Genomic DNA, 25,702 nt, shown 5'->3' with positions numbered 1-25,702 from the left:
TTTCTGGGCAAGAAACAAATCGCTAAGTACTGGCGCAATACATGACCCTATACAGACGCCGCGTTTCTGGAGGTACACATTCCCTTCCCACGTAACATAAGTTACGTGGGAAGTTGCGCCAGTACTTAGCGATTTGTTTCTTGCCCAGAAAGATAGATTACTTCAGAACGCTCTAACCAGAACAAACGTCCGGGGAGTCTTTCGGTATGTTGACGATTACTTGGTTCTATGTGATGGCTCTGGCACGAATTCAGATGACGCAGTTTCGGAGGCACTAACATGCTTTAGTTATGTGCTTCAGCCGCTTGCTGTTACCCACGAGGTCCCCACGCAAGGGTCTTTGAGATTCCTTGATCTCCGACTCGAGCTCTCCAAAGGGAAGGTCTGCTGGGCCTATGAACCCAGAGGCGACAAGGCGCCACTGCCATTCGAATCGGCGCATTCAAAAATAGTGAAGAGAGCAATTGCAAACCTTTGTCTAACAAATGCGCTCAAAAAATCGTGCATCCACGCAATGGAACAAAGTTTTCGACGGCAGGTTGACCGGCTTACTAGGGCTGGTTACCCGTCGCACCTTCTTGTGTCCGTTGCGGAAAAAATGAGCAAGAACCTAAAACTCAAGCGTGCCCATGGCGAGCCAGGTAGCGAGAAGCCAAAAGAAAAACGACGGACCGTGGCCCTGCCATACGTGCACAACGTATCTCACCGCCTGAAAAAGATTGGGCGCAAAGCTGGTGTCAATGTAGTGCTTACTGCCCCGAAAAAACTAAAAAGCCTCTGCCGACGCGTCAATGCTGAAGAGCCGACAAACCAGGAAGGGTGCACGACTAATCACCAGAATCGTTTTGTGGAGTGCACGGAAGCCGTTGTGTATTCAATACCTCTGAAATGTGGAAAAAGGTATGTAGGGCAAACTTCTAGATGCACAAATGAGAGACTGAAGGAACACAAACTTAGCGTCGAGCAGGCTAACAGGAATCTAGGCATACATATCAGGGATTGCCCCTCAAAAGATTGCGCCGCAGAATTTAGACGCTGTAAAGTGCTGAAGAAGCACAATGACCAGCTGGTCCGGGAGATAATTGAGGCGGCCGAGATTACCAGACTTCGTGACCAATGCGTTAGCACGCCGTCCTTGTTACTGACAAAAAAAGAACTTGAGCTTTTGCACGTGCAACCGCTATCTTGAGTGTATAAAAGAAAAGAAAAAAAAAAGTGCTTGTTTCACATGATGTGAGATCACGTGACTGCGACACGTGAGGGCAATGTTTATAAGAAGCCGTGTTTCTTTCAGAATAAACGTTGTTGAAAGTCAGCGCTTGTGGTGTCTTCTTCTCTCGTCCCTTGTCTATATTTTGCGCTGTTACTAGCAGGATATATCACGTGAAATTTTGTCGACCTTTCGTGCCCATGGCATTTTTTTTTTTTTACAATGCCAGGTGGGCCGCCGGTCCTGGAGATAGTGAATTCTATGGATGCAATGCGAGTTTCTATTTCGGCAATATTTACATCCGTACGAGTTCTACATAGTCTGCAACTAATTCTTAGTTTAATTTTCTCAATACCTACATTTTTATACCTTTTGCAACTCATTACGACGTTCTGAAATTGGCTACAAACACAGAGACACGCCAAATTCGCGAGGTCAGCCTTGTCTTCGAAAAATTCTTCAAGTTGATACAGACAAGTTCCCGAAGCAGCCAAAATCTGCAAAAGCCTAGCTGCAGTGACGTAAAAGAACAATGCTTTGCTTGTCAGTCTTGGCTGTTCTAGCTTTACTACTGCTGCTGCTACGTTTAAGAGCTGCGTCTGAGGCTAAAGCATTGCTAAGATGCATATGTATTGCAGGAAAGGCATGTGCTCAATCAAGGCCAGCTTTAAATAAACTTGTGCACATTTGCCGACACTGGCATTTTCGGTAACTTCGCAGTTGTGCATGAATGTTGTGCTTGGTGGACATGTGGGGACTCTTATAAACCTGCCCCCCTTTCGCAAGATACAAAGCTGACCTTTAGTGACCCTCAAGCCTGCACTAAACTAAGATGACCTGCGTTACAGCACTGTTGAGAACTATCTAGTAGAAAATCCAACAATATTAACTTTGTCAAGAAATGTTTGCCATCAAGAGCCTATGGGGAAGGAACAACAATGTGTAGCCACATCTGCTGTGCAGCATTTTATTCTCGGTACTTTCCAACCAATGCCTTTGACAGAGCTGTTACCCCCTCCCTAGACAGCCCCAAAACACAATCTGCAAAACTATCAATAATGATGTAGATATACACTTAAAAAAAAAAAGTCCTGCAGATGCACACAACGCCAGCGTGGCACTGCGAGAAAAAACACGGAGAAGCCGCGAGCATTTGCAAGCAACAAACACACAGGTGTCGCAACACCACTGTTGGCCCGCCAGATGAACGCCACTCTGCTTCATCTTCTCACATAACATGTTGAGCCCACTCTTAAAGATGTTGCCATGTCCTTGTGCTTGCATTCAGTGAACAAACAGCCTAGACTACTTCTGCCTTTGAAGCTTCATCGAAGTTTTCAACCAAATCTGGAACATCATCGTCTTCGTCGTCGCCAGCACAGGCACCAGCACCTCCACTTTGTTCCGAATGGCTCACTGAAATAAGACGCACCATGGTCAAATGTACATTAAAAAACTCGAATAACAAAAATCTAACTTGTGCCACTACAGACCATTAGCAACATGGGTTCTAAGCAAAACACAAATTTCTTTTGTTTAGAGAACAGCAACAGACAGGCAATAAGTTTAGTGCTGATTCAATTAAATTTTAGACACGAGCAAGACAAGCTTAAAGGGCCAATCACCAGGTCTGGCCATTTTGAGTTGACAGGCGCAGAGCATACATTGCACAATAATGATTGTGCCTGCAACGTATTACATCGCTATGCACTGCGGAAAGATCTGAAATTTTAAACCGAATGCAGTTTTTCCTTCTCCTCACGGCCGCCGCGCTCTAGGCCATACGATGACCTGTGCCTGTACCTTTGCCTACGTACTGGTGTCTGCAGTGTGACATCGCTCGTGGTGACACGCGACTTGAGAACTATTCAAGACATTTGTTATCTGTGTGATCCATTGCTTGAATTGACGAATTGAAGTTTAGAGAAATAATAAAAACACCAATGGAATGTCTGCGTATTTTTTTGTTTTACATCGCACCGAAGCAAAAGAGATGTACTTCCGCATTGTCTGCTTGTTCCCACGGTTGTGCAGTCGCGTGCGCAGGTACCAAAACTATGCCATTTTCTACGATGTTCCAGCGAGTGATCACGCTCTGCGATCCGCTTGTTCTGCCTCGGTATTCGTGTAGCACTGAATTATACCGCTAGTCATGCGTCCTTGTGCACTGTGCGAAACGATAACGGCTTGTGCCCAACGCCGCCAGTGATAGTGGACTTTTACAAAATACCGCCCCCCCCCCCCCCTCCGACCCCCACACCTCGAGGATCATGACGCAGACGTCCCAGGCCCCGCCTTCATTTTTTTTCCTGTGCTACGCATTTCCGCTTTTATGCAAACAACTCTCAAAGTTCGTACAATGGCTGTCAAGAAAAACAATTTCTATTTTCTCATGTATTTAGATAGCAGCCCCAAGCTAAAGCTCCACTTGAAGGCTGAAAATTGTATATTCAGACTTCTTATTTCCATACGATTTGAAAAGTTTTGTCCAAATTAAGATATTTTGGAATATCTTTCTTCGATTTCTCAAAACAAGAATTTTCGTGCCCTTTGTATTTTGGAGGAGCAATATTATTTTGTCCGACTTGGGCTAGCATTCTAACTTTCTCCTAGCAAGATAAATATACGAGGGGTACTATCTGAAGTGAACTGTTATACATTTTCGAGGAAATTTTCCAAATGAACCTTTTTCTTCTAGTTTCAAGGTGGAGATTTTTTTTTTATGAAAGTTTGACAACCTATAACTTCGCTTCAAAATGGCCTAAAACAACTTTGAACATTCAGGATCGATTCCTTGTGCTGTACTTAACCCTGGGCATTGCTGTTAATTAGGCCTTAAATAAAAATGTTATTTTGAATATCAAAATATTTATCATACGAAAAAAAAAACATTTTGACATTAGCCTGTAAAAATACATTACCCATCTAACTTTTATGCAAACTGTTATTAAAAATAAAAGTTATTTTATGTGCCTCGTCTCCCCTTAGGGGGGACACGGCTCCTTGCGGCGAAAAAAATAATGAAGAAATCGATTTTTTGACAGCTAATATTAACCAAGTTTTGAACCTCACGGATGAGTATTTCGTCCGCAATATCAATTCATAACATCACTGTGAGCTGAATTCTGCGCAATAACAGGCAAAAGCGACTCCGTCGGTATGCCAGTGACGTTGAAATCCGAGGAGAAAAAAAATGTCCGAATGCGCGATCTGGTTCGTTGATTAGTGCACATGGCCAAAAACGGATGCTGTGATTGGCTGCGCGAGGTTCCTGTCGTCTGCTCCTCTCCGCAGGCAACGCGCCAGCGCGTCTCATTGTTCTCAGTCGTAGGTTTGTGACATGTGCCCAACTATGTCCGATCCACCGGGGGAAGTTCGCCACAAAGCACAAGCTTGGCAAAAAGAAGAAGCGATCAGCTTAAAACTTTCAGAAGCGCTCCATTCCTTCAGAAAGCATAGAGAATAGATAGCCACAGATGATGCCAAAGTAGGCCTAGCCAGCTCACAAGTGAGTGAAATCGTTACGGACATGGGCTGCGTTTGGCGTGACACTGCAATGTTGCAGAGGAAGATGAATGCTCAAAAAAAATTCGAAGTTCTTGCATCAACGCCAGCAGCAAAGCGGATGTTGGATTTGCTCACTCGCGCCGACGGCGTTGTAGCCACACCAGTCAACGCTGAGACAGGCTTCGCTATCGTCAGTAGGAATCTGTGAACGCACTGATATCGTTTGTCAAGTGCAAGGTGTGCAACGGTAGCATTGCAGTAGGCAAAAGTGAACAAGAATATGGCCTCGACATAGAGTTCGTTATTATGTGCACGCACTGCGGCGACATCCCATCGGCGTGGTGCTTGACTCGCAAGAATGACAACTTCGCCGCACGCGATACAAGCCACCGGGAATCAGCGAACAGCGCTAAACCATGTTTTTGCCACGTTTGGGTGGCCGTGGTCAGAGCGATTACATTCCTGGTGGCGTTTAGCCACTTTCACTGCAAAATATTGCAAAATTATTTCTGCACTTTTGATTAAAAGTGACTGTATCCCTTTTTTTCTAGTTTCCTCAAAACACCGACTTTTGACTGCTTGCTGATTTGCGACAGCGATATCTCTGCCTTCAAGGCAGGTAGAGCCATAATTTCTGTTGTGGCTTGTGGCTGAGTGTGCAAAGTACACAATGGCAGGAACAGATTTTGGAATTTACGCCTTAAAATTTTTCAATTCTCCTTTAGATCAGACAGTAAGGGTACCCACAATTGGAACAGTGAAGATGGAATTGCTATAAAATTACTTATATTTGATATATAACAAAAGTACTCCCATTGTGTTCCTTATGTTCTTAGTATCTAGGCATGTGCCAATATGAATTTTTGTAGCGCAGTTTTTTTTATTGTTTCTGCAAATGATGAACAAGGAATTTCATTTATCTACAGAACTAAATGGCCTATTTGAAAAATAATTACATATTTAAGATCAGCACAAAAAATGTTAACAAGAATTGAAAGTTTCATGAATATTGGTGGAAAACATCATGAACATTATTTTCATGGCAGTGGCCCCCGTTAAAGTGGTACACACTTCACTCGTAAAATATTGAATGCACACCCAGTATGATCATGAGCTGTCTGCAATCTGAATGATAAAGTTAAATCGAGGGTTCTTGAGGTCAAGTGCTTTTGTAAATGTTCTGGATAGGCATGTGAAGGTTGTGGGATCGTTCCCCACCTGCGGCAAGTTGTTTTTTCATCCACATTTATTTCCATGTATTCTTGCTTTATCGCTTCACTATTTCATTTACTAAGCACAAGTAATTTCTTCTATGTTGTCCTCGGTGTCAGTGTTTGTTGGCTTCTTATATGACTAATAAAAATCGGGCCCCTTGGTTAACCCCCTTTCTTCTCGTTTATCCAGAACAGTTACTTGTAAGAGAACTCAGTACTTGGCAACGCTTGTCAACAACTATTTATGAACTTAGTATGCCGGTTCCACCAACACTGTAATGAAGCTCAAACATTTCGAAAACTGTGCAGACCACCTCCTATGATTGATTGCATGACACTGAAACGTAACATCCCGAAGCAACTCCAACTCGTGAAATGAGTTTAACTTGCCTCGGTACTGTAGCTCTCGTCCTGCTGCAGGGAAAGATAACAAAAAGAGCAGTTTATTCTGTCGACCACTGTTTAGAGTGAAATACCGTAGCCGATGTGTCTCCGGTGGCGGCGCACTGGGCAGCAGACCCCTTGACATCATGCGGGTCTGCTTTAGTGCAAACGAGACTGCCATCTGTTGACGATCAGCGAACAGCACAGTGCTGTGCCGTGAGGTAGTAGTATTAACATGTAAACCAGTCTATTAAATTTAAGATTTATTGATTTTTTCGTGATCCACAGACTTTTATTTACCTCGTGGTGAAATATAACAAAATATGCGGTAGAAATCGACAAAACAGAACTTTTGTAGAGTGCTATCATCAAAAATTGCGGAAAAAATCTGGCTTCAGAAGGCCCCGTCGCACCGCGGATCGCCCGGCTATCTATTGACGCAGCACTGCCATCCTGGTCTCATCGTAAAGAGGAGAGATTGGAGCTAAAGACAGCTGGAGCGACGCATTTCTCTGCCAAAACATAAACCAGCAAATGCAAGTGAAAAAAAGGGGCAAACGCGGCATTGCAATTGGACACCACAGTCACATGGGGCACAGGGCGCGCTCCTATTAGCTGTGGTATATTTGAATTGCTGACAAACCTCTCGCGCGCGCATTTGCACAGCAGCGAGCTGCGCGCTCCGATCAGCGTGCCTGACGATCGTGGCAGCTTACGCACCTTTTCTGTGATGAGCCCCAAAGGAATGAAGTTCCGGACGGCCCACATGTACGGAAGACCACGAAAGGCGTGGAAAAGAGGGCGAAAACTACTCGTAGAAGCGGATGCAGCCTAGCTTGTTGACGGGGCACGACCGGCGCACGTGGGTGTCTGGGAAAGCGCGCCAGCGTACAGTGCGGACAACGTGACCACAGAACACCTGTGCGACCGCGAGCAATGGTGACGGCGCGACTGCAATCGATGGTGAGGTTATGTCTGCGTGTGGTTGTGACGGCAACGCGACATCAGCGGAGCAGAAGTTTTCGCACCAAAACATTCAACCACGGATGTCAGCTCCAACTCCACTAATAAAGACGTTGTGCAGTGAGACAAGAGCGGACGTTTCAAATGCGCTCTCACCCACACACACACAGAATGAAAAATTCACATTCATTCATTCTCTCACAGAATGGAAAAAAAAAAAAAAAAAACTACCGTATTCACTCGCATAATGATTGCACTTTCTTGTCAAAAAATATTGGCGCAAATTCAGGGGTGCGATCATTATGCGGGTTAAATTTCCTGAAAAAAAATAATAATTTTTTTTTTCATCTCGCATTTGCTGCGGGATGACAACAGGTCAACAAACAGGCAGCTGCCCTTGTACGTAGTGCGGGACACCAAAACAAAGATGGCGGCCGGCGGAGCAAGCCGAATGCGATTTTTATTCTTCTTGTGAGTAGATTACGTGCATTGAAACAGTTTCTTCCCAATCAGTAATGAATGATATTGTTAATATCGGCAAGTTTGCGGCAATAACGTAGCCATGTCTACTTTGAGGGGTCAGAAACAGATGGGCGCGCTTAGCTGCCAGTGACATGGAACACATGGCGGGCATGCTGCGGAAACTGTGGCATTTGTCTTCACTACTATCCTAATACGGCACGTTTCTGCTAAGGGTGGGCGAATATCTTAGCCGTGTTACAAGCGTCGGCGTATGAATAGGGTACACTTCTAACGTACAGTAAAACCTCACTAAACCGTACCCGCTTAAGTGGGGATATGGGGATCAAAGCTAACTTTTTTATTTACCAGCCGATTTTGATGAAATTCTGCACAGATGTTAATAATATCACATAAACAAAACTGTGAAAATATGGCTGCAATATCTGAAGTACTTTTTTGTTTACAAAATTGTTCTGCTTTCATTTTTACAAAATGCCTGCACAACTGTATATTGATGCTAGGAGTTCAAACAAACATTGATAGCACTCCTATATGTATCCTCCACACAGTGACATTCCTGTAATTTTTTTAGCCTAACAGAATTTTTTTATATTTTCATTCTTTGGCAGCTACTTCAGTTGCATGAAAATCTAGACTGTGAAAACAAAAGATAAATTATTGAAGCAACTATTTTGAAAACAAAACATGTCACTGTGTGCAGTGGTGCACAATGAGTGTAACAAAACAAACGGTGTAAAAACATTCATAACGGTGGCTGAGATATTGGCTTTGCAAGTTGACCTTGGTGGTAGAAAAAAGTTTTGAGAAAAAGGTGTTCGAAGTTTTGGGCCATTTTTATTAGACTAGAAACCATCGGCCTTGTAGGTACAGGTGTCAGGTTGATCTCTTGGCTTCTTGGATCTTTTATGCTTGCTTTCATGTGCTTTTTGTGCCCTCTTGCGCAAGGCATCTTTCTCAGCCGCTCGACTCGCTTGAGTCCGTCGCCACCGAGCATGCTCCTCCAGCCGTAAACCCTATCTTCCGTTCGGTTGCCGGCACAGAACCAAGTGACGCACGGACAGTAGCGGCGGTCATATTCAACACCTCTGACAAGATGATTTGTGACTCTAGAAGTGACTGCATGGTGCGACCGTTGCTGATGCACGGTTCGTCTTCACGGCCGGCAGACGCACGCGCTTGGACCGCACTTTCGTTGTTCATCTCGGTGACGGCGGTGACACAATCTGGGTACGTCGCGAAACATTTACAGGGCGTTGCAGGCCCGGAAGCATCGGAAAAGGCCGTTATTAGTTCGGTATAATCACCACTGTAACTCAAGGCTGTAACAGAGTAATTGTAACTGTAATTGCCGGGCAATTTGCAGGCTGTAACAGCCTGCGAATTGCCCGGCAATGCGTCGACAGGCTGAACTTGCGCGCGGATGCATCTCTGCTAGGACTACTTATCCTTCGGATGTTCGACGAATTTCGCTTGCGGCTGCCGAAGCGGTGCTTGGTCGCGTATTTCGTCGTCCACGTCCACCCAGTCATGCTCGAAACCACAAAATGAAAATAGAAAACTCAAATCCGAATAAAGCGATGAAGCGGCGGCGTACCTCGAATATCCAACATGTATACAAAGGGGCAGCATCCAGCGAGAGAAGAAACGGGTGAAGCAGACGCTGCAGCAGCTCGCCTCCAGAACCGGCCAATGGGGCGGCTCACAGAACGCACGTGACGGAGCAAGCCAATCGGCGGCCGCGACAAGCAGCTCCGCGACCTTCAGACTTTTTGCTTCTTTTTTATGCTTGCTCTTCTCTCTATCAGGAAATGAAAGGGAGGGGTCAAAAGGCAAAGAGGCGTGCTTTTCAACGGTACCAGCATGGCCGCGCCACGTACTGCCGTTCCGGAGCTAGGGACGCTTGAAAACAGACTTTTCCACCGATTTTCACGAAATTTTCGCTGTATTACCTTATGTATATATTTATTTATGGTACTTAGCAGTCGTTTTCAGCGGAAATACTTGGAAAACTTATAGAAAAGGGGTTAAAGATTCAATATCTGCAACTTTCTAAAAAGTGATTTTTGGGTCGTTTTTTGAAGAGTTGATCCCCGCGTCCCCCCTTAAACAGTAGCTTTGTTTTAAAAGTAGTAAAGTCAAATCCCTGACTCAGCTGTCATTGGAGATAATGTGTTTCAGTTAAAATGTGCCGTTTCAACTTTTCGTCGCGCAAACACGGCCGTGCGCCGTCTCCATCGGGCAGCCCGGCAGAACAACAAGCCTCAGAGATCGGAACAATGGCCTCCAAGCGCCCTGTGCGTTTGCGCGTGAAGCCACATCAACATCATTTTGACGCCATGCCAGAGAGCGTTATGGCGTCGTGAGAGCGAGGACTCGCGGCGTTCCGAAGCTCGGATAAAAAGGCGCCGGGTGCTCAGCATAGAAGAAAAATTGGAGATCGTCCGTGCTATCGAACATGACACGAAGAAGTCAGCGCTGGCACGCAAGAGGGATCTGCTGTTGACTACAGTGTGTGGCATTTGGAATGCGAAGAAGTTGCTCAGCAGCGCTGCTACGACCTCGAAGACATGTCGGCTACGAGGTACAACTTTTCGCCATCGTTGCCTGTGTTGTTGCCGAAGTGTCGACTAGCGACAGTGATGAGGACGACATGAAAAGCGACAACACGGGCGATTCAGGCCCGACAGTGGCATAAGCTGCGTGTTACGTCAGCCTCATGAATGCAATCGTCGCGACGAGAACAGGGGCGCGATAACGTAACTCTATTCCAAATGAAAAGTATTCCAAACTCCGGCACCTGGCAATGAAAAAGGCGCCCCCGGGACTTCTGCAGCACTACTGCGCACGTGCACGGAGAATACGTAACGCCAACAAGGAATCTACCATGCGAGTGTTTGCCGAGAAGAGGGGGCTGGCTAAAAAGCTGCCACACAGCTTCAGTAAGTTTGAGGCCGCTGTCGTCATCATGCTAGGCTGCGGCGGCATCAAACGAAAATAACTTTTTTGTCGCGCGAAGTGAATAAATACTGCATGTTTTTTTCCCCTTTCATCGCACTCTCTTTGAGTTCCGTTTTTGACAGGTAAGTGGGCGATCTCATGCTATTTCGGTTAAACAGTACTACCGTTTAGTACGTACTTTTTCCGAGCTCCAGCCAACTACGGTTTAACGAGGTTTCACGTTGCCGCTCGCGATTTGTTGTGTGCCCACGAGTGCAGATGAGAAGAATTGAAAGGCGCCTTTTTTGTTGTTATTGACCACGGCCATTATAAAGCCTATACATAATAAAGGCGAGTTTGGTTGTAGCCATTTTTTTTTTTTCATGGTAGTGCGGAGAGTGATGGAAGGAATGAAATGGGGCACCTGCTTGAGAATGGTTGGTGCGTGCAGACCGCTTGGTTTGTCTTGAAAAGTCGTTCGCGTAGCATTCGACAGATAGCGCGATCATTATTAGCTAGACTTGGCACATGACATATCGCTGCGGCAAGTTCGGGGTGCGATCATTACACGGGAAATAAAAAAAGAGCGAATTTTGACGACAAAATTCAGGGGTGCAATCATTACGCGAGTACATTTATGCGAGTAAATACGGTACATCAAAGTGTGAAGAAAATGTGTCCCCACAGGCAAAAGACTACATCCCAGGTGGGCTTTAGGCGCTCAAAATAAAGATTTAAATGTTTACAACAAATGAAACTTTTAGCTCCGTTTTCTCAGCTTTTGATTTCAATCATCCCAGTGCCATTTCAGAACAAATGAAGACAAAATCTTTCTGTCATTTGCATTTAGCTCCTGAAACATTGACGAGTGCAATAAAGCTGTCCATTTCTAACTGCACCTCATAAGATTTCTAATGTTTTTTTGCAAAAGTCGTCAGTAATACAATATGCATAGGAAAGCTAAAAAAATATTTTTATGTTCATTTTGGCACATAGCTAATAAACCAATAGCTTTATTGCACAGAATGGAGCTTTGTGAACATGCGGATGTGAAAATCTTGGCGAACTTATGTGTATGCTGTCAATTGTTGTAACGGGAAAACTATAACAGACAGCACAAAACTAATTTCATTTATGATATCAGCATAACAAATTACAACTTCATACCAAATTTCACCAATTTACTCCCATAAGTAAAAAAAGATTTTATTGCCATGTGGACACGGAGAGACGAAAAAAAATTGTTTTTTTCTTATTCTACAGTACCTGAAGGATATTTCAGGTAGCATTACTTAACAAATTTTCACGCATCTTGGACCTAATTTTGGTCATAATGGAGTTTTATATCATGTTGGCAAGCTGTATTTTTGCTGACGAACGCACAAGAAGGGGCCTTTTTCCGTGACGCACAGCTGCCATTCTAAATTTCCGATCGCAGCCATCTTGGCCTTATTTGAAAGAGCCACTCATTTAGTTTTTGTGCCACCGCTACTCTGTGCGCTGAATGACTGTGAACAAAAAGCCTGCGAAAAAGTAGTCCCTATGCGCAATTCCATTTGTCGACTGAGGCATGTGACCGTAAGGACACCATGCCATTGGCGAATTTTTGCCTTCGTCTGCTCAGGCATACGAAATTCAGCACGAAGCAAATGTCAAATTCAGTTTGCTGCAAGCTATAAGTTCAGCGAACAGAAGAAGAAATGAGGTGTTTTAAATTTTGGACAGTTTGCTACCCGTGCCGAGCACTGCCAGAGCCTTGCCCCGTGACTGCGGAATAGGCGTAGCAGATGAAAACAGTTCTGGCAGCAGCCGGTGCTCATGCAGCTTTCCAGCACACCTACCCGATGATTTGGAGAAAGTGAAGAAGGCTCAAGAAAAACTGGAAGACCGATTCAAGACCGGCTACCAAGCGAAAATCGGATTTTCTCGCTCATAGAATAGATGGGCTTCAGATATAACAGACCTTTTTCACGTGGTCATTACAGTCTGTTATAACCAGCATCCACTTTTAAGCTTCAATGTTTTCATCTTGCGGTTTTTCGCTTGCAGCCCGTCTCACGTACGGCATACTGTGGTTGCATGAACATGTGGCCGCTAGATGCACATAAGTCAACGACCGATTTTTCGGACCCTCTAGGGAACGTAAAAACGTCCGAAAATTCAGGCAGTCCGAAAAAATGAATGCATGCAAAAAACGCACTTTTTTTCTTTTTTTCTCGGATCTAGAGGTAAAGGGCGAAGTACCAGGTTTCCAAAACCCTGCCAAAGCATCAGTGAAGTGGCTTTAAAAAAAACGCATTCAAAAACTCTGTGTGCAGCCGACTGCCGGTTTATTATGTACATGTGCATCGTCGGGCAGCCGATTTTATTGCTGCAATGGCTTGAAGAACTTGTTGATTGTTGCTTGGACGGCGTTCCGGTTGCATGCAATCATATTCACCTCGATCTGAGCAAGGGTCATGTCAGCACTGTACACCGATGAAAGAGTCAACAGTGCTCGCGTCAACTCGGCGCTTGTAGGCTGCACAGGCATTGGCTCCTCATTTTCAACATCGGAGTCTTCTGAATCCCCCACAACCTGACTCCTTGCTGAACTCCTTGCTCACGTCAGCCTGCGATGGGTCGCTCACGACTTGCTTAATAATGGCGGCTTTCTTCATCGTTAACCGACGGTACTGCCTTCCGCGCTTCGATGCCATCGGTAAGGACGACGAAGACGGAGTGGGGCCCATCGAGGGCAAGCGAAATCCCCAAGTTGCGAACAAGGGAGTTCGCAGACGAGCGTCGAAGCAGCTAGGCCTAACGTCGCAGAGCACACTTGACACAACAGCACAATCACACACCACGCTAGCCAAAACGTGGCCTACACAAACAAATGAAATGGCGCCGCTCCGGAAACTCCGACGGAGGCGGAAGTGGAAGTGCGGCGATGAACAGAGCCAGCGTGGCCAGACCACATCGGTGTGTGACGGCTAGATTTGGCAAGTTGTCGTTCAAAGCGGTGATATACTTCGGCTGCAGGTCGATTTCCTGCGCAAGGGCGCTGCGCGAGGAGCCAAAGGACCTTCCGTCGCATCAAAAAGTCCGGAAAATTAGACGGCGGGGGGGTTCGAGTGTCCGAAACTTCAGATGTCCTTATACATTGATTCTATGGGGCTCGTGGCGGTGCCGTGAAGACGTCCGAAATATCCGGCATGTCCGAAAATTTGGGCGTCCCAACTTTTACACTTCAACTTTTACACAGAACTTTTACAACGCAAATAAAGCCCAAATATAAAAAAGTACTCCGAAATACATGACATCACACTAACGCACCAGCACTGATGTTTTGGCATGAAATACGAAAGAGGGAAGGAAATTTCAGATTCATTTTTAAAGCAGTTTTCAAAAAATGCTGTGGCAGTCCAGACTGATTTAGTGTCTGAAACATTTATAGAATTGAGAGAAAAGGAAGCCAAGTGTGGCATAGAGCATAAGAGAAGACTGATGCTCTTAGAAATAATACACACCCATTGCACTCTGTACACTGGCCAGCCTCTTCAGGTGAGTCAAGCTCTCAGCCCCAAGCTGGTTCAGAATTCCAGGAAGCATCTCTGTGATTTCTGTTGGAAATGAGAGCAGGATGTCGAGCAGCGATTTAGATAGCAGAATGCATACTGGCTGCCTGTCACAATGTGGGTCAAAATTGCAATACTTCACACACAAAGATATGTTTGGGTTGCTTGCATTTGGACACACTGGAAAGACCCTTGTGCCCAGTCAAACTCGGCGAAATTCTAACAGCTTCCACTTCCATCGCACAACTTTTCAAATTTCTCATCTTCGATCAAGTGGGGGCACTGCCTTGCAACACAGCACACACATCTACAGTTTCATGAAACCAATGGTTGCCCCCTCCTTTACAATGCTGCGGCAGCTGTACCTATTAGTCAGCATGACACCCACGATCACTTTCAACTGGTAGCCATGCAAATTGCTGTACGCTGCTCACTTGCAAAATTTGAAGGAATAGCCACTTCGCACTTTATCAGGCGAACACGAAAGCATGCAAGCTGTACGCATCTCCAGATACTACCAACACAAGTAAAGAAGCAGCCGAGCACTTGGATAACTTGTTACTACACTGGTATTCATGAGCCTCACAGGAAACCTAGAAAGCGGTAGCAGCTCTGCTGCCATAAGGATTTCAGAGGCATCAAACATCAGAAGCAGATGCAAATGCTTAATGAATGAAAATGCCATCTTTGGAGGGTTTATATGTTGAGACTTGGGGAAGGTTACACATTAAAACAGCTTTTTTTTTTTTTATACAATCATTCCATCATTTTGAATGGTTGAATTCTGGAGTTTTATGTACCAAAACCACAATCTAATTATGAGAAACACCATAGTGGGAGACTCTGGATTAATTTTAACCACCAGGGAATCTTTAATGTGCCCTCAATTCATGGGATATGGGCTTTCTTGCATTTCGCCCCCATTGAAATGCGGCCACCGAAGCAGAGATTTCATCTTGTGACATCATGCTTAGCAGTGCAACACGATAGCCACTAAGCCACCGCGACAGGTCATTTTGAATGGTACAGTAGACAATTTTTCTAAACACTGCATGCAGTAACTGACTAACATCACTGGGACAAAGAAATGCACAGCTTGCCACAGTCAAAACACAGTCGAACCCTACTATATGAAACCTATTTAAATCGAGTTATCCTGTATATCGAACAATTTCTGAACACTGTAGTTACAATGAGTATATATCGAAAAAGTTGCGCTTACATCGAACCAAAATAGCAGTCAGTAACTCCCCAATACCAAACGTCAAACAGCACAAAAGTGGCCCCAGAATTTGGCTTTCCCTCACGGCGGCAGGGAAGCCGGCCGACACATTCCAAAAGTGGTTTAGCCCGGTGGCGTGGCTCCATACGCCCGCTCTCCTTAGCGTGACCATGCTGCGTCGGCCGAGTCGTCGATACCCCTCTGCAAGATATGATCCTGGCCCGCCTGCAGTGCTTGCTCAGACAGCTAATCAGAGGCTCTTGTGCTTTCGGCGGGCAAGCCATGGAAGTGCGAGTTGCTCGTCCATTGTTTGCGTCTTGTGGGCCTTCTCCCGCAGTGTTGCCGTGAAGCTCAAAATCAAGTAGAGTCGAATGCAGCGAGAAGTCTGAGGTCGCCACAGCATACAATATTCCAAGGAGCGCTCTCAGCACGATCTTGAAGAATAAGGGGAAGATTAGGGCTAAAGCGGATAAATGACCCGGTGCCCGTGGCATCCGATGCATATGTTCAGCCATGTATAAGATGTGAAGGCAGCCGTGTAAAGTGGTTCACACAAAACGCAGGGAAGGAATTCCGACTTGCGAAGGCTTGACGGGGCGAGCGGAGAGAGCGTCTAACTTGGCATTGGAACCCACCTGCTGAAATCATGGGTTTGCAGCACTGAAATGTTTTTATTTCGGCTATTAAAGGGACACTAAAGGTTACTATAAGTCAACGTGGACTGTTGAAATACCATCCCAGAAGCCTCGAAACGCTAGTTTCGGGCCAAGGAGAGACTTATTTTAAGAGAAAATGCGTTCTGAAGCGTCCGCGTACCTCTAGCGCAGTTCAAATCGCCCGCCCTCCGATCGAGGAGTACTGACATCATGGTCTCATAGTGACGTTGCGCCGTCGATAAGTAGAACGGCGTCCGCAGACGGCGCTATGGCTTTTCTGCGCAAAACGCAAATGCGCTGCCAGAAACAGAGCCAAGACAGAGCCGACAGCAGAGCGAAAGCGAGAGTATGGTGGCTAGCGGAAGGAGAAACGCGCGACCATAAGCTGGTACTTCATTCTATGACGCAAACTTCGACGCTCGTCGCAATGGACCCTGACAACGACAGATTGGCTCGCGATGCTGGGCTCAACTTCAGCGATTTGAGCACTGACGAGCGCGACCTGCTGCTGAGGGCTCGCGCTGCCGGCGTCGTTGCGTACAACGACGGCGGCCTCGACACCGGCTCTCCGGAGCAGGAAAGCAACGAGGGCTTTCCACGACATCACATGGACGTGGCATTCTCTCTGCTTGCTCCAAATGAAAGTTTCGCGAGCCAGCAGAACCCGCACAGCACGACGCGATAACGAAACAACTGAAACTTCAAAGCGTGCGCGGCGCAGAGTCGAGCGAAAACGAAACCTTTCGACCACCCATACTACTGAAGGGTAACGTCAAAATGTTATTTTTTCTTAGAATCGAATAGACGTAGTCAAGTAGCATTTTCTTCCGTCTTATAATCAAATGAAATTATATTTTTAATACGAGTAGTTGAGTATTAGTAACACAAATTATGAGGAGTGCTTTCGTCATCAGGCTAGTACCGGAATGTCGCTGGGGGGTCTCAAATAGTGTCATGCATTTACCTCAATTTCTCGGTTACTAAAGCTCTGTTCGCGATTATATTGACGCCTTAGACGTTCTAGAACATTGCTCTACCACTTTAACTTGACTTTCTGGTAACCTTTAGTGTCCCTTTAATGAGCAGATTTGAAGAATTCTTGCAGCAGAACACCCCCTAGAGGACACGTAACAACTTCAAGCGTATAACCATAATTTGCTATGGGGCCTGGTGAGGTGCCCTTTAAGTAGCAAAACAAACATCTGGAGTGGCCGCTCACGTTTTGTTTCAGCATGGCCTGTGACTGCAAACGTGTTCGCTGCTAAGGAAGCCTGGACTTTGGGGTTGTTGAAGTGGATGACAGAGCCATCTTCCTTGATCATGTTCACCTGCACATGGCCAATCAAAGAAGAGAGCTTCATTAGATGGGCATATTGCAGCACATCAAACTAGCACTGTGTGCAGAAGATCTATTACATCAGCATCACTGCACAAAAATATTGTATTGCAACATTATTTCCTTTGTATCAATGATCTTGAGAGCACACACATTACAATGAACGCCCAACTATACATCTTGTAATGTATAACTCACAGCTACAACCCTACAGGCGTGACAGGCGAGACATCTAAGCACTGAATAGCAACACAACTGCTATGATATCGGCAACTGCAATGCAGCAAAACTTTCTGCAACTTGCCTCCATTGGCTTCATGTGCAAACAGCAACTTAGTGCTCATGCCACACAGGTAAAAAAACACCATTCACATTTTTATGACATGGAGTTGTTGTGTCTTACTACTTCCTAAATTACATCTTGTGCACAAATAACCACCACAGATGGGCATGTTGCAAGACCTTGCCCATTACACTAAAAGTGCAGTGTCTTACATTGGCTAAGCTACCGTGACCAGGTCATTGCTAAATTGCCAAATGCTGTCTGACAGGCAGAAGTTGGACCTTTGCGATAAGACAAGGGGTTAGTACACTGCTGTTGCAGTGCATACTGCACCAAGTCTTTATAAACATTACCACAGGTGGCTCCTTCTGGAGCCGTGGCATACAGCAAATGACTAGAAATGTGAACTGCTTTTCAGGAACACTCTCCAGCACATATTTTCCAAGGCCTGCACAAGGTCACTACATGCCTCGCCAAGCCACCACAAGCAAACACCGTGCCTCCCACCATGTCATAGCTGAAGGAAGAGCTGGACCAGCTCTGAAACGTCGGGTTTCAATTATTTTGGTTACACGCTTTCTCAAACAAAAAAAAAACACTCCAAACCAGACTGGACAGCACAGAGAGCTGCTGCCTGTAATGCGAGTAGCAATGTTCAAAAAGCCACACTAGCAGAAACGCATCGACAGAATGCATTTTACTACACTTTGTGCAAGTTCTTCTGCCACATGACTGTTTCCTGCAGACAAGTGCTTCATGAATGTTATATGGCTGTCAAATCATTTGCTCGATATGGACTTTGAGGAGTGCGATAAGCAATTATGTTCTCGTGCACTTTGTACCATATCCCTCACTGTGAGCACTTTTCTGTGGTGCACCATACGCTCCTGACACTGCCCAGGCGGCGCGTCCAAGCAGCGATCGTCAGCGCCTCTCGCGGCACCTTCCGTCAAAACTGACACTGACGGACCACGCTACTCCCGCTGCCCACGCGGATCTGCCAACGTGATTGCATGTTCAAGCTTGTTTTGAAACGAACAAATGGCGCAAGTTTTGCTATGTGGTTTCAGACCAATCTCAAAATTACACAGTCGAATACGCCTTGCCATTTGTCGTAAAGAGGAAAAGCTCTACGCACGCTGCCGGGCACGTTCACAGCGTGAAAGAAGTCGCCGGTGTGACTGTGCTGGCGAAGTGTCACTCCCAGCGAGGCAAACACAACTGCAGCGCATCTCTAGCCTGAGTACACTCAACTATCATATTATATCATATTATATCATAAGCATATCATCCCTAAAACGTAAAACTGATCTTGCTAATCTTTCTGTGCGTCGCCACATCGCCAGTCTTGGTTTGTTCCACAAATTATTTCACAGTCCGCTCAATCAAGCACCGTATATCATCCCACCGGCACGCATATCCCCTCGTACGTCCCATCCTTACTAAATCGCATGCGCACGTGCTCGCACCACTACTTTTGCAGCCTCATTTTTTCTTCGCACAGCAGTGGACTGGAATGGCCTTCCCCGGAACATTGCAGCCATCACGTGTTCATCAACTTTTGCGGAGAACTTAACTACATTTGTTTCTCATGAAGATCACTCTCTGTAACCTTGATTTGTAAACCCACCCCTTATGTAATACCCCCTAACCGGGCTCTTTAAGGTAATAAAGTGATGTGATGATGTGATGCTTTGATCAAGCAGCTCAATTGAGTGTGCAGGCATGGCTGAGCTTATTAAGCGTTAGGCATAGGTGTTCTTATCCAACCATTTGAGTTAACGTAGACAAAATGTGTCCTTCCGTGGCGCTGTTTTGACACGCTTGCAAAGCCTCATTTACCAGACATGATAGGCGCCATATCTTTCAGAATTATTGAAAGGGTCTTTTAAACAACTTGCATAAAAATGTTATTAGACTGCTATAATCTTCTGCCAAGCAACCGCAGTACTTTGTTTACACTCTAAAACAATATTACACCCTTTGGGTTGTATCTTGCCACACAACAATAAATGTCATCTGTCTTGTCCGCATTTCCTTTCTTTAAAGGGACACTAAAGGTTACCAGAAGGTCAATTTAAAGTGATAAAGCAATGCTCTATAACGTCAAGGCGTCAATATAATCGCGAACAGAGCTTTAGTAACCGAGAAATTGAGGTAAATGCATGACACGATTTGAGACCCCCCAGCGACATTCCGGTACTAGCCCGATGACGAAAGCACTCCTCATCATAATTTGTCGCTAGCACTCAACTACTCACATTAAAAAGATCATTTCATTAGATTATAAGACTGAAGAAAATGCTACTTGTCTACTTCTATTCGATTCTAAGAAAAAAATAACATTGTGACGTTACCCTTGAGTAGTATGGGTGATCGAAAGGTTTCGTTTTCGCTCGACTCTGCGCGCTCGACTTTGCGCAGCGCGCGCTTTGGAGTTTCAGTTGTTTCTTTATCGCGTCGTGCTGCGGTCGTCCTGCTGGTTCGCGAAACTTGCATTTGGAACAAGCAGCGAGAATTTTTTCTCGCTGCTTGTTCCATGTGTTCCATTTCTTTTCCCCCCATGCGATGCCGTGGGATACGCGAATGGTCCGCGGAACTTGGCCAAGGGCAGTTGCAGCGGCGAATCCAACGTTACTTATCACTGTGTGCCAACGAGTGAACCTCTCCGTTCAAAGTGGTTAGCTGCCGTACCTCTGCCACAGCGCGCTGGCAAAGAGCCGAAAAATCACGTAGCGTGCTCGCTGCACTTTCATCCAGAGGATTACGAGTTCAACGCCTACTAACTGAAGTCGCGTGAAGTGCCTTTCAAAGCAGGCCGTCGTCATAGTAGTACGCAACGACGCCGGCAGCGCGAGCCCTCAACAGCAGGTCACGTTCATCAGTGCTTAAATCGCTGAACTCGAGCCCAGCATCGCGAGCTAATGTGTCGTTGCCAGGGTCATCCATTGCAATGAGCGTCGAAGTTGGCATCATAAAATAAAAAAGCAGCTTATTGTGGTGTGCTTTCCCTTCAGCTAGCCGTCATAGTTGCGTTTTCGCGCTGCTGTCGGCTCTGTCTTGGCTCTGTTTCTGGCCACGCGTTTGCGTTTTGTGCAGAAAAGCCGTAGCGCCATCTGCTGGAGCCCTTTTACGCACCGACGGCGCAACGTCACTATGAGACCATGACGTCAATACTCCTCGATAGGAGAGCGGATGATTTGAACTGCGCTAGAGGTACGCGGACGTTTCAGAACACATTTTCTCTTAAAATAAGTCTCTCCTTGGCCCGAAACTAGCGTTTCGAGGTTTCTGGGATGGCATTTCAACAGTCCACGTTGACTTAATATTAACCTTTAGTGTCCCTTTAACGCTGCGAGCCTGGTACTTCCCAGTAATGAACGGCATGCACATTATCAGCATTACATATCATTCCCGATAGGAAAGTAGCGGGCGCGGCATTTGCAAGAAAGAAAACCCAAGCAAGGCAGATGATTTTTGTTGTGTGGCAGATATACACCTCAAGGGGGGGGGGGGGGGAGGGGGAGTACCTTTGTCTAAGAGTATACAACTGCCGAGGCACCGGCATGACCTTGAGCCGCTCCGGCCACCAAGATTCGGGTGACCGTATCCGGCAACCTGGACCCAAGCAGAGCCACACAGCGTGAAGCGCTCAGCGACTCACGCAAGCCAGAACACCTGCAGCCACCACGCAGTACGCTTCATACAGCAAAATAAATAGCTCTAAAAGATATGGACAATTTGCAAAAATATGTAAGTCGGCTGCCCGGCAAGACTCTTTCTCGACCAAAAACTTCAGTCTACTGACTACAGTCATTTCTAGTGCGATCTTCCAGGAAGGAAGCACGAGCACAAAACCACGGCTGGCCAGGAAATCTGTAGTCGGAGAGCAGGCAGCCCTGCACGGCCGTTACAGCCTTTGACGCAGCAGTACCGCTGTCCCTACGCTATTTTTTCCTGGGCCGTTTCCGATGTCTTGCACATTTGCCATCGTAAAACAGTGGTATGAGAATGTTTGCCCGCAGGACAGTTGTGCACGTGGTTCAGAAGTTTCAAATCACACGCGGTCATAACAATACGTGCGTCAGCTGGATTCTACGCCCTCGACTGAAGTTGTATCAGTACCAGAGTTGCGCTTTCGACGCTACAGGTGGCGTGGCCGTCGCTGGGAAACTCCAGTCAGGAGCGTATAGGGGTGACTATTTACCAGGTCTCTCCAACTCCTTTACCCACTGGATGAGCACTCTTGTCCTTATGCAGGGGCGCATTTGTTTCATTTGCAACGAACCTTGTAAAGCTACGAAAAATTCAATATAAGACATACTTGATATGACAGCTGCTGATATTCCAGGAAGTGTTTAGCCGAATGTAGGCTGATGATTACTTTTTTAACTGCCAGCGAAAATGTACTCCGTTACCTGCAGCATTATTTGTATAGCACATTTTGACAGTTTCTGCTGATGAAAGGTTCCGTGTTTTGGTAGAAATTCTTAAAGGTATATATACGTAGGATCTTGCAACATCTGTGCTAAATAGGAAGGAGTTATAAAGTTGCAGCTATTAACAATCACAACATGTCACAGCTCACCTCTTCAATTCCTGGGATGTTATTTACAGTGAGCTTCTTGAGGGAACTCTGAAGCTTCTTGTCGTCTGTTGTGGCTGTCCTGTGGACCACCTTTTTCTTCCGGCGTGCTGTACCCTGGCCGACAGACATTAAATTAAAGGATGTCAACTGCACAATTTTTTAAATACTAGATGCAAGCCATTAGTTCAAAAGAAAACAAAAATGAATATGTTTGTGTTAATCATGCCTACATTACCCATTAGGGTGTAAACACTCATGTTTCTTCTTATTATTATTGTCTATTTTGCACATTCAGCAATATACTCGTAGGATTCATACAACAGGAAAAGAAAAAAAATAATTGTTAAAGACATTCAAAGTTTAGTCTTGTTAAAGACATTCAAAGTTTAGTCGGTTCAGCATACTGGTGTTTCCATTGTCACCACCAATATTTAGCGGCATTTCTTTGTGGCAGACAAGCATCTAGCCAATTATTACAGTCAATTTGGTGCGGTCGACTTCAGAGCAATGGCAATGCTACTACGATCACACCGGTGAACTTTCTCCAAGTGCCAGATTCACAAATGAGCTATTTTCTTTTTCTTTAACTAGATAAAACCACCAAAATACCCATGCAGCACTGCCACACAATGTAGAAGGCAAACTGTTATCTGCACGAAATGATCGTGCCATAAGCAAATTGGCAATAAGCGATGAATAAGTAGGTCACACGTTTGTCCTTACACAACTGCTAGTAGAGATCATTTGACTAAATTCAACAACGATTTCACGATAACCGGCATTCACAGTGCCACTTATCGGCCATTTCGTATTTTATAAATATTTATCAGCGATTACTTTGAACGTTTTCAGTTGCTATACAGGAACAAACGTACACGCTGGGAAACTACTGCCGCCGAAATCAATTTTAGACACGAGGCTTGCGACCATCGTGCACGATCGAAAAATCGAAATATGAGGGAATTGTACTGTTGTACGCACAAACTGAACGACACTAGCAGCGCCAAACCGCCGCAACGTAATGAGGACGTGGTAGCAGCCAAATGTGGTCAAAGAAAAAGCAGGCGTGAAACTGACACCCGCCCTCGCCACCACGCTACGCTGCTTCCCCGATCAGCGCGATCTCGGGTACACCACAAAGAAAGCTACTGAACTGAGGGAATAGTTGAAACGTGACAACCCATTAGTAACGCGGAAAGCGTTCGCAAGCGCGTTACCGCTGCACGTGACCGAGCGTTCGTTGCGTAAGCTGGCGCGCTTTGGGCCGCGCCAAGCTCGGGGAATCGCCAACTCACCTTACCGCCGATGCGGACTTGGGCCTGGAGCTTGTTTAGCTTGTCGGCATTCATGCCTGCAACAGGAAATGAAAAGCAACCGCGCCGATTATTAGTGGATCCCACGGTGTGAGTAGGAGGAAAGGCCACCCGGCAGCGAGCGGCCTTTGTGACAACTTGCCGCTACGCTGACAAACGCATTTATTACAACGGAATGAAATGCCAAGAAACACGTATCAAACCTGCGTGGGAAGGCGCTTTGCCGTCTTCATTATGTCCCACGGCCATCTTTCACGACGTAGTACGACGATTTGAGAGCGATCAAGGCCGGTCAATTCACAGTCGCCCCGTGCTGCGGCGTGCGGCGTGGTTAGGGCTAGCACACACCACTTGTGTTTTGTGCCGCGACTAGTCTGTTACGTCTGCGTTCCGACCGGTGCCCCAAGTCACTACGCACACTAGCCGCGTTCACAAGAAAAAAATAAGCTGACTGTGTGTCTGACAGGCCGTTAACTTATCAAAAATGAATGCCGAACTCACCGCTATTTCAGCAATTCCCCGGCGGTTGCGGCGAAAATGAGTCCGCGGAAGTCGTAGAAACAGAGCAATGAGCTACTCTCGGCAACAGGCCAAGAAGACGTCACAGGAATACGAGTGCTTCCTGAACCAGTTTACAAAGTGAAAAAAAAAAGGTAAAAACCTGATGTCGCAGCTACTGTTATATTACACGAACTAAATAATAGGCATGCTTAATTACGAAGCATTAGCTATATCTTTAAATTATAATATTTATTTTTTTTCATGTTGCCAGTGTTAAACTTAGTCTACTACTTATGGTTACAAAATTATATCTCTTTATTAAGTACTTTTGTAGCTTTTTAGCGTTGCTGTGACAAAAATGGTCTCCTCACTTGGTGCGAGGCTGACCGTGAGGCTAGCAGACGACGCCATTATTTTTATATTCTGCGCCATTTTGAAAAGGACACATGAAGCGACAAGGCTATTTTAATACCTACACCTCGTGAAGACGAGTGTAGCGCCGGGATGCGCCGCCGGGATGCCTGCCGCGTGAGTTGAGAAGCGGGCTCCGGCCTCTCGCCACCAGAGTCGCCTGCGAGCGCTAGTTGCGGCGGCTACTCCAAACTGGAATCAAGGTTTTTTTCTGCCTCCGAGATTTTAGCGGCGTCTGTTACGATCCCGGAGGCAGCACTCGCGTTCTCGTCAAACCATTGGTCGAGCACACGCCAGCCTAGTAATCGTCACTTCCTTCGCAACAGGAAGTGGATAGATGGATGGAAGGTAGGAGCGTCCCCTTTGAAACGGGGCGATGGCAGTTGCCACCATGCTCAGATTTTTATTTTGCCTTTTATTTTTATCTGTGTTGTGTGTTATTGAATTTCTCGATTTTCTTTAAATACGTCTTCCTACCCTTTTAACCTTATGTCACCCTCTGCTTTTGCGCCACCAATCCTCCAAGCGCCTTTTGCTAATTTCCACCGCATATTTATTTACATGACTATCATCTCTGAACCCTAGGGCCTCAGGAAGGGTGACTGTGGCCGCATCGACATCGGGATTGATACCATCACATTCTAGTATGAGGTGTTCCATCGTTTCTACATATTTACCACACACAGTACATGTGTCTTCTTCTTCGTTAAATTTCTTTTTATAGCTCCGCGTTCTAAGACATCCTGATCTAGCTTCAAAGAGTAGGGCACTGCCTCTTGAGTTATCATAAAACGGTTCCTTCCTGATCTGCTGTTTCCAGTATCGATATAGTTCTACACTATGCTTCTTTTCCATTGAATTTATCCAATTTTTACCGTCCGCATTTTTAACCTGTCGTTTAATGCTCCGTCCTTTTTCGTCCTCGTGTCTGGCATACTTACTGGTTAGCTTCCTAGTTCTTTTCCGCCATTGTGAGTCAACGCTCTTTCTGTATAGGTATTTAAACACCTTAGCTGCCCACCTGTTATCATCCAATTTCCTCAGACGTTTTTCGTATAGGATTTTACTCTGAGCTTCCCGTGCTTCGAATGATGCCCAGCCCATATCTCCCTGTACTGCTTCGTTTGTGGTTTTCCC

The 25,702-nt window shown here is 45.8% G+C and overlaps 1 protein-coding gene across 2 annotated transcripts; it reads right to left on the bottom strand.

The window, feature by feature from the left end:
* Positions 1-2,163: 2,163 nt before the first annotated feature.
* bic (bicaudal) lies at positions 2,164-24,287 on the bottom strand. 2 transcript variants are annotated; one of them, XM_075671393.1, is made up of 7 exons: positions 24,155-24,179; positions 23,857-23,966; positions 23,636-23,691; positions 22,341-22,454; positions 17,353-17,461; positions 14,208-14,300; positions 2,164-2,626 (listed from the first exon to the last, which is right to left on the bottom strand). In XM_075671393.1, the coding sequence occupies exons 2-7, from the start codon at positions 23,900-23,902 to the stop codon at positions 2,511-2,513; spliced, it is 534 nt and encodes a 177-aa protein (XP_075527508.1). In that variant the 5' UTR covers positions 23,903-23,966; positions 24,155-24,179; the 3' UTR covers positions 2,164-2,510. The 2 variants fall into 2 exon arrangements, with proteins under 2 accessions (XP_075527508.1, XP_075527509.1); XM_075671394.1 differs by lacking the exon at positions 23,857-23,966 and having other exon boundaries at positions 24,155-24,287.
* Positions 24,288-25,702: the final 1,415 nt, after the last annotated feature.

The sequence above is a fragment of the Dermacentor variabilis genome, chromosome 10 (genome assembly GCF_050947875.1).
Source record: "Dermacentor variabilis isolate Ectoservices chromosome 10, ASM5094787v1, whole genome shotgun sequence".
NCBI classification, from domain to species: Eukaryota; Metazoa; Arthropoda; class Arachnida; order Ixodida; family Ixodidae; genus Dermacentor; species Dermacentor variabilis.
This window is presented reverse-complemented; position numbering and strand designations above follow the sequence as displayed.

Excerpts from the sequence above, each read along its gene's own strand:
- bic (XM_075671393.1), bottom strand. The coding sequence starts at position 23,902 with ATGGCCGTGGGACATAATGAAGACGGCAAAGCGCCTTCCCACGCAG. Across the intron at positions 17,462-22,340 it reads ACATCCCAGGAATTGAAGAG|GTGAACATGATCAAGGAAGA; the intron begins GTGAGCTGTGAC and ends GGCCATGTGCAG. Across the intron at positions 2,627-14,207 it reads CAGTGTACAGAGTGCAATGG|TGAGCCATTCGGAACAAAGT; the intron begins GTGTGTATTATT and ends GTCTTATTTCAG.